The following is a 15,376-nucleotide window of genomic DNA, read 5'->3' as shown; positions in this document are numbered from 1 at the left end:
GGTCTGTATGTGGTTATATGCAGATCATGTTTCCAGAGCTGTCAGTCTCTTAACTGCCTTAAATCCACTTAAAATTGATAAAAGAATGGACAATGGAAACGATAACAAGAAAATAATCATGTTTGCAATCCTCTGCAGACTGTGAGACCATTTTACAAACACAGTCCTTAAAGCTCTGCTATACAAAGAAGTAGTCCTGATACTCCGGACATGATTTTGTCACTCACAATTCTTGACAGCTCTTTTGTTCCCATATGAGGCTCCCTTGTTTTCTGCCAGCTAGTTCAGTATTAGTAGGAGAGTGGCTGAGAGAAGAGGCTCTTTATTAGAAAATGAATAGACCAGAATGACTAGAGAAAGCAGAGAGGACATAGCACCAGTCCACAGGACGTACAGTGACTGGTAAGAGGCCAGAGGCCATCATGCCAAGGGTAAACACTGAGAGGGTTAAATATAACATTAATAACAATATATAACTCTGCTGCATTCATGGTCTTTTGTTTTAAACCACAGAGGAACACCACCACGACCACAAAAAAAAAAAAGGTCCCACCAAAGCTGGCTATTCCTATTCTGAAATTGTTTTCCTTGAAACTTGCTCCTCAGTGAAAGATTCTCTTTAAGGAAAAGGTAACTTACCCCAAGAACAAACTTCCTTTTGAATATTCTGGGTGCCTAAGTAGGGAATTGCTGACAGAAGAGGTACCCAGAACACCAAATTGAACACAGCATGTATCTGTTTCTGAATAGCAAGATCTAAGGCCTCACAAGCAATTTTACCAACAGTTTCATGTGAATACTGGTGAATCAAAAAGATGAGAAGAGTGTAGGGGGCTAGTACAGTGTCTGCAACAAAGGCTCAAGAGGAGAGGAGAGAGGAATATAAGTGAAAGTGCTTCTCTATGGAATAATGCTCCAAAGGTATGTATAAAATCTCTTTATGGGACTTGAGATTACTCCAGTCATCTCAGTCTCTAATATAAACATGGTACAGTTCAACACTCCATGATGGTTCAAATAGACTTTTCTCCTTCCTTTGGGTCAATTCAGAGTGACACAGGTTTTCATGGACATCAAGTTTTCCTGTTCTGACTTGTATCAGGGTCCAGCCTCATTCTAGAGACCACAGGTTGTTCCCCTTCTTCAGTGTCTTCAGGTTTGATTTAATTGACAACAGCAGAAGCTGTTGGGAGGTGAACACTGTGGACTGAGAGTATTTACTCATTCCACTCTTAGGCTTACAATGGGTAAGCCATTGTGGATAAAAGGTTCTCCTGAAAGATCTTACTACAGATACAAGGGGTGAGCATCTAGAGCTGAAAGGTTTCATGTTATAGATTATTTCTTGGCTTGGTAAAACCCATCAGCAGGCCAGCATGCTACCTGCTCCCCATATGTGCTAACAGACAATATTCCCTGCATATGCAAACTGCAAGGAAACAGAGCAATATTGGAATACTACAAGGTGGAAACTTGGTATAACAAATGCCTGCAGAAATACCAGTGGAAGCAAAATCATTTCTCTGCACCTTCAACCCACCTAAAACTCCAAAAATCATTCACAAACTAAAAAATGCTAAAGAAATAAAACTCATTTTTCACTACACAAAATATATGATACTGCTTTCTCTGAAATTCTCCTTCTTACTGTGTTGACAAAGTCCAGATTAAAAAATACAGTTACTGCATCCTTTCTACCTATTAGTGTAGAACAGAAAAGTGATAGGAACTAGGAAAGAAATCACAAGTTCGTCCAGACAAACAGTTGCCAAGGCTGAGAATAAGGTATTTCAAAGGTCAGGAAATACTGATAGACACAGCCTCTTGATGCATCATCTACCAATTAGCTGCAGGCTCTACCTGCATAAAAACTACAAAATATTGGGCTGAATCAATCTTAATACATGGCATTCTTCTTTTTTGTTACTCATCTGGGCTAAGTACTAATATACAACATCTCACATTTCTTACAACAAACTCCCAGCTTTTCCATTTGAAAGAAGTGAATCAGAACCCATTAACTAAAACTGCTAAAAATCATGTAAATACATTGTTAAAGCAAAAAAACCTTTTTTTTTTTTTTTTTTTTTTTTTTTTTTTTTTTTTTTTTTTTTTGTGATTCCATGCAGTCACAGCTAAAGGTTTAGGTTGTCTACACTACACAATGCACTCTTCTCAAAAGCTGTCCTCGGAGAACTATTTCAGCAAAGACATTTCAATCTATTTGCCCCACTCTTCAGAGTATTAAAAAAGGAAATTTGTGCTGCCCTTAACAGCTCCCTCTTCTAGGCTGTCTGGTCAAAGCATTGCAAGGCTTGTTGGTATTTCGTATTACGTGTAATACTAAACACAGTAATCTGGACAATAGTTCACTTTCCAACTTGGCAGATTTACGTGAGGAATCAAGAGAGGGTGGAAGGGCAAAGTTCACTGCACTTCTGACTCTCCACTGTCTCGTCCATATATGTATACACTAGGGGAGAGCTCTAATTATTTTTGCTTTTCATTCATTCTGCATCTAAGTGGCCAAGCAAAGTGCAAATCAATGCAAATTTGATTAACTTTCAAGAAGGTACTAATGCAATGCTGAACCCCCTTAGTGATGAAGCTCAGAGGCTTATTAGGGACAAACATATAAGGCTAACAAGCCTCACCACATCTAGCAGCCACAATTAACATTGCACACTATTTCTGATCGCTCCTTCTCCCCACCTGCTCTTTAACAGCTTGAATGTCCCTAAAAATGAAGGCAGGAAGAGAATATGCTTAGCACACATTATGAATGGCAATTTAGGACTAATTCCTCGCACTTACCTACACTCGTAGGAAATATATCCTCATTGTTGATTTTCATCTCGATCCAATCCATCAAAAGATTCATATATTGGGGTGCTGGCAACGCAGTGGGCTTCTTGTACTTCAAGTCATCCTGCCACCGGTACTCATACTTAGGGCCTCCAGACATCACTGGGCAGACCCTCTCTGTGCAGAACTCACATATAGTTCCATAAATGAGGTTGATCCTGTTGAAGAAGTCAACAACATGAACTGCCACCCAGTCATTTAGGTCTTCTCCACTGGGCAACTGCACAGCTGCTTTCAAGTCCACACCTGACCTGAGAGATGCCTGCGCTCGTTTGTGAAGTTCAAACCTCTCGGTTCCAGGTTCAAACTTGCGCTTTGGGCGGAAAGTCTTATCTTTAAGGAAGACTTGCTTAAGTGCTATGGCCATGTCTGTTAATCTTCTGTTCTGCAGCAGCTGACAGAAAAACACGGCTGAAATTTAATGCAGGTATCTGTAAACAGTTGCTCCTTATCACAGGTATTCCAGGCCCTGCTCTTTATCCCATAGATGTTCGTATCAACTTCAGAGCAATCTAACAGCTCCTCCTCTTCAAAGCCATCCCAAAAGGCTTCATGTTCCTAAGGACAGAGAAATGATACACATTACTGGTAGGTTCAAGTCGGTCAGTTTGTTACTGTTTTACCATTATTCTCTAGTAATTATGAGCTGAAAAGAAAACATACAGCAAGCTAGCCTTAAAAACTGTCCAACCTCTAACCTGATGAAGATTTAGAAGAAAAAAAAGTATTTTATTTTTCAAAGTCTTAAGGAATTAACTTCTTATTTTTTAATATTTGCCTTTTTTTTTAAATAGCTACTCAAACACAGTCTTAAGTTATAAAGATGGGAATTCAATAAATCTTGTTTAATCGCCTAGTTCCAAAATGAATGTTTTCATTTTGTTGCATTTTTATAGTGATCGCATGCCATACAAAACATACATAACATACAAGTTTAGTAGACAAAATACTATGTGACAATTTAGAAGCTTTATGCAGCTGCTCCTAAAATGACCAGTGGTGCCTCTAAGCATTTGCCATAGCTTCGGTGCTCTTCTCTGTAGGAAAAAAAAGACCTCCAGCAAAACTTCCATATTTGTTCTGCATTTTTAACTATTCAGCTCTTTGCAAACTTCACATAACCTACTGAGAGTGAAACCTACAGTACTGCACAGAAATAATTCTTGTCTTCCACAGACCTCTAGAGAGACTGTTATTTTCCTTGACCCCCTTCAGAAATTCAGTAGTGGACTTAAGTTTTCTGTTGGATTGTGAAGCACTATTAGAAAGCAACTGTGAAACTGACACTTTTGTTTTCAGCTCTATTCATCTTCTCTACAGGGGTTACTTGGCATTGTTGTTCTTACAAAAGGAAGAGCATAGACTTTGTCTTATTCAGTCTACCCTACTCTGGCAACAAAGGATGGTTTTAATAGTAAGCCTGACCAAAAAAAAATAAATTACTGCATTATAGCTGTGTTTACTCTTACATATACACAGAAAGAGTATTATCACCACTTAATGTAGGCAATTTGTATGTGATAGGGTAGATAGGTGTTGTCTCAATAAGAATATAAGTACTGAAGATTTTATGAATAAAGGTAGAAAATAAATATTTCATTCTGTGCATTATTTAAATTAAGTAACATGTTTTTAATTTGCACAGAAATACAAAAATCCTACCCTATCAGTGGCTAATTAATTTTTATCATGATATTATGTATACTCTACTCTTTTCATTAGCAGAAATCATGTCCATGTAAACTATGCTAGGCTGTGTGTGCCTAGCACTAAATTATTTTGAAGACAGTTGCCCATAGCTTTGCTGAGGTGCAAAAAGGAAGAGAAAAAGTGAAGCTGCAAGAAAAGTTGCAAGAAAGCAACACCTACCTAAGCAAAAAGAAATATGGTGTGCTAGACCCTGTAGCTGCACAATAGGATGCAAGTGCCACAAAAAATTCCTCTCCCAAATAGCTGAAAGATTAGCATGCAGACAGTTTGCCAGCAAGCAGCAGAAAAGTGCTTGTCTTAACTTTTGCTGATGGCATGATGAAAGGATACTCTAATCATGAGTTTATAAACAGTCATTCTTTCTATGCCAGCAAAATATGAGAAGTTTGGGGATGAACTCCAGGGAGATTATTGTCATAACTGACATGGTCCTTGAAGAATATTCAAAAGACAAAGAACTGAATGTTCATATCTAGAGATCCTGAAATCTCACAAAGACCAGGGAAAGAAGACTTTAGACAAAACTAGCCTTGGAACAGCTTAGTTGTCATTGTCATGAAATGAGGGAACTTCTAAATAATCAACTTTGCCCTGCATTTAGTTGTTTGCTGCTAAGGCCCATAGTCTTCAGCGCTCAAATACTCTGTGACAGCCAGCTTTTTGTGTAAAAGCCTTTCAAGGAATAGGTGAGTACTGCTGCACAGACTGAGCTTGTAACAGACACACTTGGACATGGCATGGAGCCAATGTTCCAGTTTGCAATAATAAGGAGGTTAATTCCAGAGTTTTACAGCTCAGGTAACTATTTTTTCCCCACTTTAATATACCCAGTGCTCTTATGTGGCTATTTTGGCTCCCTTCCTCACCTGCAAACATTCACGAGAACATGCAAGGAGGCTTTAATTTAAAACAATAAGCTGAACACCAAATAAAACCCATCTTCAAAAGAGACATTGTGAAGCACACTCACTGCTGTTAAACCTCTTCCAAGAAAAACAGAACACACCACATTTTATACGCTATTTTGTACTGAATATGCAAACATACTTAATCATATTAAATATGCACTGTTTTCCACTCCTCTCCATACATTCAGTAAGCCTGCATAAAACCAATTAATGCAGAGAAAATGCAACCAAAATATTCAGCTAACTAATTATCTCAAGGCTTCTGTGCACCAGGAGTTACTGTCTTTGGAAGCACACACACATCCCAGTCAAATTCATCCCAAACACTGACCAAAAAGATCACTCTTACTGTGCAGCCAGGTGAAACTGTTCTTTAACCCACCAAGGCAGAATCAGAACAAACAAGAATTTCCTATATGTTTCCTGTCTGGACAGTCTTCTGTTCAGCATCTTGCATTAAATGCTAAGGCTCTTCCTCTTTCATCTTTCTGTAACTTTATGCAATACAAAAACATATACCATCTTTGCAAAGCTGGCTTGCAGAAGTCAAACTCACTGCTTAACTCCTCTTCAAGATACAGCTCTGCTAAAAGCTTATTTTTTTCACTCTCTCAAAACATGACTGAAGGCTGTGCAATGCCAGGGGATGGGTAGAGTTGCTTTCTCATGCATTTTCAGGTACAAGAATGCAAAATAAAAAAGTGTATGACCCAAATTTCACAAAAATACTGCAGTAAATCAGCCCTCTGAAATATTTTGAACCTACTTCTTGAAGGTATTAGCTATCTTATTATCCTATGCTAACAGAAATTAACTAAAAAATAAACAAGAATTTTTAGTCTTGCCCCCTCACTTCAGAAACAGACTGCTTTCCAGCAGGTTACACTGCTGCTGTTATGCCCTCACCAAGCAACCAACTCGGTTAGGCTTCTCTGAACAGTTATAAATTGCATCAGCATTATCTCCCTAGAACAAAAAAGCTTTCACTTTACTCACAAGAGACAAAAGAACAGGCTTACCTGATTTTCAAATGACATTAAACATAGGCACTTTACATTTTGATCCTTCAGAGGCTGACCTTAATATAACCAAAGTCTACAGGCTCTAAAAGCATCTCCTTAAACAATAAAGTGGCAGAAATTACTGGTAGGATGGCCACTCCTCTGCTTGGGACTGAATGACTATCTATTGGTGAAACTCATTCACCTTTAGATTTTCAACATGTTGCTGTACTGTGTTTGAATCAATAATCAATGATGAAAGGTTTGTCATTCCACCCCAAATCACATACTGTCAACTAAAACTTTGTACTGGGGGACTTATAAATCAAAGCTATTGCTTCAAAATTACATAGCATTAGCAAAAGGAAAACCCATCAGATAGCCTCAACAATAAATGGTGAGCAAAATCTCACAATTTTTAAAGCACTGAGAATGCAACATGGCTTACCAGCCACCACTTTCACTTCTACAACAGTTTTCACATGATAAGAGTGAGAAATGTTCTCAGTTTCATTATCTCAATTGCTTTGGGAGAGTTACTTCAGAGCTGAAACACCGTTAACAATGTTGATATTGGTTGGACTGGATCACAAATCTGAAGTCTGTAGTACAATAGAACCCACGCTCATTCCACACAAAATTGAATTTGACTACTGCTAACAGGTATCTTGCAGTTTACTGTCATATCATAGTAATGCCAGCAAGACTGGTCTGATTTTCACTTGTGTCAGAAGTGACAGAAACTGGCTTCTGAACTTTTATGACAGGTTCTGACTATACAGCAGGGTAAAAAGAATGATGCAGTGGCCTATGGTATTTGGCTTAATGGTATACAAAGAGAGTGTTCTGCATCCTCTTCTGACCTAGACACTTAATATATGTCTGTCCTGGTATGGGCAGCTCACAGGTAACTTCTTCCAGTGATTCAGTTTCTCTTCTTTTTTTTCGGAGCAGTGTACTTCTGAAGATTTATGACAATCACCAACAGCTTTTCCTGATGAACTATTCCACACCATGAATAATGCAGCTGGGTGAATTCCCTGGCTGACAGAGCCATGACTGGGAATGGTAACCACAGATTTGGACATGATATCAGAGCAGAGAACCAGACCTCAGAAACTTTATTCATGGCATCTGCACCACAGTGGTCAACACTGTTTCCAGCTTTATGCACAGACAGAATCTCAGTCTAAATATCAGGTATACCAACATCTTAAAAAAATAAAACAGTCCTACCCATGCAGATACCACTAAAAAACCCACCCACAACAAAACACACACTGCGAACACCATCATATTTGAGTCACTGCTGAGTTAGAAGCATACTGTAACATTTCATCGTATATTTTCTATTAAGTCACAACTAACAGGCATGTTAAATGACACACTGTTTAGAGATTTATGCTTTTCATCATAGCACTCTAGTGAGCATTACATAAGCTTTACAGTTCTGCTGGGAAGGTAGCTGGTATAATTCCTGTTTTATCCATCCAGAAAGTAAAGAAACATAACTTCTGCATCAAACACAGAGTAAACTCTATCGATGAGACACTGTATGAAAACCAAATGTGCATCAGTTGATTTTTACATTTTTCTTTCCAAAATCTAGGTCTCCATTCCTCATTCTTTCAGGAGTGATGCGGGTTGAGTGGCAATTTCCCTTCCTCTAAAGCCATTAGGACTACCTTACACTAATCCATATCCAGATACCCATAATAACGACACTGCAGCCTTAAGATACTCAAGTGGCAAGTGCTGACTAGAAAGAAGCCTTCTCATGATCATAAACACTTCCAATATACGGCAAATTTCATTTGGCATGCAATAACAAGCCTTTGTTTTTTCTGTGCATGGGGGAAAAAAAAAGGAGCAAGTAATATCATAAGATAACAAAAGTCACAGAAAACACCATAGTATTTTCATAGTCAGTGCTAAGGCTCAATGGTGCAAATATAAGCAACCTTTGATACTTTCCTTGTTTAGACTACTAACCACCCCACCCTATTTCTAAAGTTAGATTTCAAAGGGAAAACAAGACACAACAGATAAAGGTCTATAAAACTGTGTGTTAAAAATGAATGCAGCTATGTAATATGTGACAAACAATAACTAAATTGGATCAACTTCTGCCTGAAAACCTCTAAGCTATGCTATTATAGCAATGTTTGACAAAAGGAATAAAATGATGCTTTACGACTCTGCTAAAATACAGAGGTTTTCATAGGGATAAAACTGAAAAATAATAGATAAAGAACATGGGTGGTCCCTGTATTGTGACTGAGTAACAATGGTTTGGGCATGTATCAGCATATTTTCCAAGAGCATCTTAGGTGCAATTAGGCAGAACTATTGCATTTTAGTATCCCAATACTTTATTTACAACCATTTAACTCCACTTCTTTCCACAAAGTTCCCTTCTATACAGGCTACAAGAAGGAGAAGCCTATCTTTCATTTTAGGAAGATTGCTTATACAAAACAATTAGAAGTTGAATTAAACAGTGGTCATTTCTAAGATTAAGTACGTCAGCTGTTTGACAGCAGCAGAATCAGGTATTACTACTCGAATCTTAGAAAAGCTGTTTATTATCAGAAATGAAGAATATTTTTCACAATGGGGATAAATGCTTGTGTTTTAACAGAGGACTGACCTCTCAACTACTATGATTCTAGTGCATTTTACAAATATTAAATCCAATTACACCCCATCTGAAGTTCTGTAAAAGTACACTGATCACCATGAAAGATACTGAAAGTACCCTGGCACTTCTTTACTACAAGTTTATATTGTTACAGCATCCACTGCACTCCAGCCAGAAATAGGGACTTACTGTACCATACAGTTTAAGGTGAGCTGAAATAAGTATCTCTTAGAACTACAGTAAAGAAACTGCAAAAAATACATGACTTAGAATACACTGTAGTTCAGCCCCTGTTCCCCTGTCATGCAGGAATTTAAGGTCTTGATCCTTTAGAGACTGGTGGTCATGCAGGGCTATGTATGGGTACATATTTCTTTTCTGAAAACTCAGTCTTGCTTCTCCTTCTACCCTTTCACGTTCCTACCTTCTTGCCATCTTCCCTATGATACTTGGTCCAGGCATTTGTACATCCCATGCAAGGAGCTGTATGAGACTCAGACAAACTGCAATAATAAAACAAACCGCTGATTTTTCATCTCAATCAACTTCTTTGATCTCTTATTTGGCCATACAGAACAGGGAAAAGGATAACATATGGAATGTCTGTGAAGAAGGCAGAGGATGAGACAGATGGACTAAAAACCCATGGGAGTGGTTATTTAGCTGCAGCTACGCTAGTGAATCACAGTGTTTACCATGATAATTTCAGACCTCCTAAACCTTTAAACAGATGGGGAACTCCCTTTAGCTCAGGCAACTACTGTGGATGAAGCTTGACAGAGTGACATATCACAGTGAAGCATGCAGTTCTGACTGTCCCTTTGAATGCTGTTTTTTTATTACACACCCAGGTTTTTCCAGTTCTTTCCCTGGTTCACGGCCATTTACTGATCTGAGCTGTGGATAGGCACATGTGCAAACACAGTCACTAAACCACAATCTCTGTAAGTACACAGTCTCTGCTCTCACTTATCAAGCCCCTGTGACCAGCTATGTCCTTCTGCCACCAAAACAGCAAAGACTTTATGACTGCACGTGCCTTATTTCACCAGCTGCTGTTGCAATCATCACTCTTGTACAGTTACCATACTGGTGGATTGGGTGGATCAGTTTACTAACCGGGGATGAGTAGCAACAGAACCACCTCACTCACCCTGCGTCTGCCACAATCTTTCAGTCTCTGTGGATGGAGTCCCGGCTGCAACAGAAGATGGTTGTTACACTTTTTGTAGCATGCATATTGCAACATTTGCTGCAACAGAGAAACAGTATCCTTCATTCCTTTAAAAACAATATACAAAGGACAGGTGAAAGGAGTAAGAAAATTTTAATGACCTTTAAGAAGAGGATATACAAATTAAATTATATTGTGATTCTCTGTGACAATAAACATGTTTCCTTCGGCATGGTTCATTTCTGATGCCAAAATGTTTCTGAAGATGAAATGTTGACTATGCTGCAGTTGGCGGGAGCTCTGATAATGATTTCAGTGGAGCCAAAATTTTACTTTTACACTCTGAATACTCTTCTTTACAAAACAAGAACATCTCCTTATGTGCTGGTTTGAGCTGAAGTAGAGTTAACTTTCTTCACAGAGGCTAGTATGGGGCTATGTTTGCGTTTTGTGTGGAACGCAGAGTTGACAGTGCAGAGATGTTTTTGTTGCTGCTGAGCAGAGCTCACACAGAGCCAAGGCCTTTGCTGCGTTCGGTGCTGCCACACTGGCAAGGAAGTTGGGGGTGCATGGGAGATTGGGAGGAGACACAGCTGGGACAGGTGACCCAAAGTGACCAAAGGGATATTCCACACCATATGACATCATGCTCAGTATATAAGGTGGGAGGAAGAAGGAGGAAGGGGGGACATCTGGAGTGATGGCGTCTGTCTTCCCAAGGAACCGTTATGTGTGATGGGGCACTGCTCTCCTGGAGATGGCTGAACACCTCCTGTCTTTGGGAAGCAGTGAATTAATATCTTGTTTTGCTTTGCTTGTGTGTGCTGCTTTTGCTTTCTCTATTAAACTGTCTTTATTTCAACCCATGGGTTTTTGTAGCTTTTACCCTTCTGATTTGCTCCTCCATCCTGTTGGTGGGGGAGTGAGTGAGTGGCTGCGTGGTTCTTGGCTGCTGGCTGGGGTTAAACCACGACACCTTATTAAACTGTGGCTGAACTTCAAAAAACCCTTTGTTCTGTTCAGCTTAATTAATTCCTAAATCTACAATCTGGCTTTAAAAGCACTGAAATAACTGAGTAGGCATTGAAAGAGTTAAAATACAATTTCTTTCTCACTCCTAAACTTAAAATCATCCACATGATCCCCATATAAAAGCCTAGAGCTACGTCCATTCAAATCTGTTGAAAATATGCCAGTTGGTTCAGGTGAGTGATAGGGAACAGCAAAATACGCATACACAAAAATGTTGTCTCAGACCTCATGTCACAGCCTTTCTGTACAAGGCAATAAAATGGCTTATCTGCAAGAAGCTGGTAGTTTATGCAGTAGAATTTCAAGTGCCCTACTCTGAATGCAGTGGCCAAACTCAGTTTTATTTTTGGTCTAAATCTTAGCTTTAGGAAACCATGCACGTGTTCTGCTTTCAGGGAAAAAAGTCTAAATCATATGACATTTCAAATAAACCCACTCATTTTGTTGTCCAAGGAAAGCATGCAAAAAAAACAGAGATACAATGACAGAGTTGTTATAAACCCTACACTGGCAGAGACAAATACCTAACACTCCCTGCAAGGGCAGATATTGAAAATAAGATCTAAGGTCAGCTGACACCCATTCAGACCCTTTAGCCTTAGTCTGGCTTCTCCCACCAAAGCTCAAGTTAATGTGCCTGGATGGACAGTGAAGAGGTAGGTTGGTGACACAGAACCTTAGCAACTGTCCTAAGAAGTTCAGGATTTCAGAGGTGTTTTCCAAAGCAAAGATTTGCAAGGAGGATGTGGTATCTTTGGCTGGTGTGCTGATCCCTTTCTAACAAATGCTGATAATCCGCAACATGGGCATAGTGATTTTCAGTTACAAAAGATTACCCATAACTCCATGTTGCTGTGAGATGAAATTTGCCTAAAAAGTCATGGGAGACAGTGCAGCCCCTCAAATTCACTGCCAGTAACTCAAAAGCAGTCATTTAATTATGAATATCTTCCAATTACTTATATCATAAATCTAAAACCTTGTCCTGAAATTGAAGTCCAGGAGTTGTAGGACTCAATCCATTACCTTTAAAACACAGCTCTGCATGGTTATCATAAAAGACATAACAGAAGAAATCTGTTTCCCATGGTTTGGATCAAAGCATTCAGTACAGCAGATAGGATGAGTGACAGCAACTACGGTTGAATATGGACATTTTCAAACCAAGGAGGCATAAATTCAAGGTATTTGTACACGTGTCTTTTGAAGAATGCAAAAGATTTCATAGATCTGAGAGATGATGGTTTTGTAGGTCAAGGGTCTGGTGTACAGGTAGCCTGCAATTTGGCAAGTGATGTGGTGCTTCAGCAGAATGCAGGCCCATGGCATAGCCTCAGTAAGTGGTGGAAGGGTAGTGTCTAGTTATGGGATCTGTGCTTTCAAAATTCAGAGAAATAAATCATCTATAGTGTTGATTTGGTCTCAACTTGCAGGATTAAACTGACTTGATGGCTGAAGAGATTTTTCTCTGGAGAACAATTCTAACCACCACCCTGCAACTTTAGCATGTTTGACCTTATCATTTAGTCAAAAAGACCTACTACTATGCATAGGGTGAAAAAACCAGAGAAACCACTAAATAGAAAAAGAATACCTGGGGTGAAGTAATCATCCACACTCCAAAAGTTCTAAATCAGCAGTCTTACAAGACTCTTTTGGAGGACAAAACCAGTTTTCTTTGCCATCTGTGATACCTGAGATACAAGGAAAGCCAGTAAAGGGAGTCAAGGCCATGATCTATCAATTAATATGGAAAGAACAGCTGAGGGCAGTAACTACCTCATCTGAAGAGTACCAGCCTTCTCTCCAATTCACAATGCAACAGTTGCTGTAACAAGGATTGTTCACCTGGGGAGTGTTTAGGACAGAAAAGATGTCCTGCCCTTTAATGCAGTTTAGAGCTAGTGACTAGCCAGGGTAGCTCTGGATAGCCTATGGACCGGGTAGCTCTGCACAGACCATAACATACCAGCACCAGAGAAGCAATGCACTAGCAGTATGCTCTAGGGAGCAACTGTGAAACTGTCTTCTTCCCCCTACACACTGAAGAAAAATTCCCCAGTTTATGACTCTGCTTTACTTTTCTAGTAAACTAAACTGCTTTCAAAGCCTTTTCTGCATACTCATACAGTACTTCAGAAGGTATTTAACACAGCAAACAAAACATTTGCTCACAAACTGATGTGGAAAGAGGATTTGGGTGTTTTGTTATTTTTTTTTCCATTTTTCTCTATGTTAAGCACTTTATATGCCAAAGCACAGTATTTGATAACTCTGTACAGTTTATGCTCAGAGCAACTCTCATAAAGCACTAGCTCTGCTTCTAACCACATAGGCAAAAATATTTACTGTGCTAGAGCTATAGGACCAAGTTCTTAAAAAGGTATAAAAAGAGGAAAACTTCCTCTTTTAAGGTTAGGGATCTTGTTTTTCAAACCAAGTTGCCCACAGCTGTGGCCAGTAAATACACAGTACTAGGGAAAAAAAAAAGAACAAAAATAATTACCCATACAACATGCAAAAGTAACAGGCAGGGAGGGTTCAAATAGGTTCTTTCCCCTACCATCATAGCAAGCAGTTTACTCTGAAGCAAAATAACTGAGTACTCCCTGTGGCCAGTGAGGCCACAGCTGCCAGCATGCACAGAAAGCACAGCCGACAATCTCTGCAAGGTGCCATTTGAAGGACTCTGCTTTGCACTAAAATAGCTCCCCACAACCTGGTGCTGCTTGATTTAGCTCTAACCAAAAGCTAATTGATTTTTATCAAAAATTGAATGTACGGCTGATACAGGTTGAATGTGGGAGTCGTCAGGTGGCTAAGGTTCTTCCTACAGAACCAGTTATGCATTGTGTTTCTCACACCATGTCCTCAACCACTTCTGACCAAGGAAAGAGAAAACCTGACAGCTTCTTGTTTCTACTTGTACATTTGTGTGTAGCACATGCTGTGACTCAACATGAAGGTGCCTGTCTGACTCAGGCCCTGACCAGAGCAAGATCATTACAAACTTTTATTTGCTTATATAACTGAAATGTCAGTAGGAGGTTCTGTGGTGATGCTTCTTCACAAACTCTTGAAACCTTAAAGCCACTTTACACAATACCTCACCCCATAGCTTCATAGACGAATTTTAGAGGTAACTGCTAAAAGGCACTCAAATCCCAGCACTTTTAAACTAAGATGGTGTAGATACTGGGGAACATACATTGCAGGACAGACTGTCTTATCAACAACACATCCAAACCAACCAGAGGTTACAGTGATTACAGCAGTGGAGGAATTCACAGCACCTCCAGTATATCACTAAACAAATGCATATAACCCATATGCCAGTACGATTTTTATTCCCTTGAAATAAGATTTCATAAAACTTACACACTCACATGACACTTAAGATGTCAAAAGAAGCAGAGGTTGGTTCAGACTAATTATAGCAAACAAACAAACAAACAAAAAAAAACAACAGCCCCCCCAAAAAGCAAAAAAACCCAAAAGCAGATCACTGAAAAGAGAAAACAGGTAAGATCAGAGGCCATAACACCACCAAAATGGTGGAGAAGTCACTGGGGTGAACAGCCCTGTACTATCTGCACTCCCTGCACTCAATTTGAGTCTTATATCTTATTCTTTCAACAGATCAACCCCAATCTGAGAATCTGAATATATGATAATTTATTATGTTCTAATATTCTGCTGCAGAAAGACTAACTTAAAAGAAAACGCAGGAGGGCTGCAAGATACAATCTTTGCAGGTAATCTGGAGAACCATACACAAATAGTAATTCATATATTCAAGTTAACTGTATTTTATTGAAGAAAAACAACAGAGAATATCCTCCCAAGACATCATTTATTGCTTGGTCTTAGAAGGTCATTAGGATCTGATGTTTCTACACTACCACAGCCTGCCCCTCACTTCTGTTGAGTCTTCCAAACGAGGAGCACTTGGATTAGCAACAGGGTTTACACTCATTCATCCAGACCATGGCCTAGATGCAATACCTTGTCTCCTGTCATAGCAGAAACATGAGTATCTGTTATA

The 15,376-nt window shown here is 39.2% G+C and overlaps 1 protein-coding gene across 1 annotated transcript in view; it reads right to left on the bottom strand.

Moving 5' to 3' along the window:
- The window catches only part of MOB3B (MOB kinase activator 3B), a gene marked incomplete at its 3' end in the record, with an annotated part of 30,331 nt that extends 27,099 nt beyond the window's left edge, over nucleotides 1–3,232 (bottom strand). Inside the window, exon 1 of the mRNA XM_009078925.1 lies at nucleotides 2,815–3,232. Within this exon, the coding sequence (XP_009077173.1) occupies nucleotides 2,815–3,232 (418 nt within the window). The remainder of the gene's footprint in view (nucleotides 1–2,814) is intronic.
- Between the last annotated feature and the right edge of the window lie 12,144 nt (nucleotides 3,233–15,376).

Source organism: Acanthisitta chloris, unplaced genomic scaffold (genome assembly GCF_000695815.1).
Source record: "Acanthisitta chloris isolate BGI_N310 unplaced genomic scaffold, ASM69581v1 scaffold18197, whole genome shotgun sequence".
Taxonomy (NCBI): Eukaryota; Metazoa; Chordata; class Aves; order Passeriformes; family Acanthisittidae; genus Acanthisitta; species Acanthisitta chloris.
The sequence above is the reverse complement of the archived record's forward strand: the minus strand, read 5'-3'. Positions and strand labels throughout refer to the sequence as shown.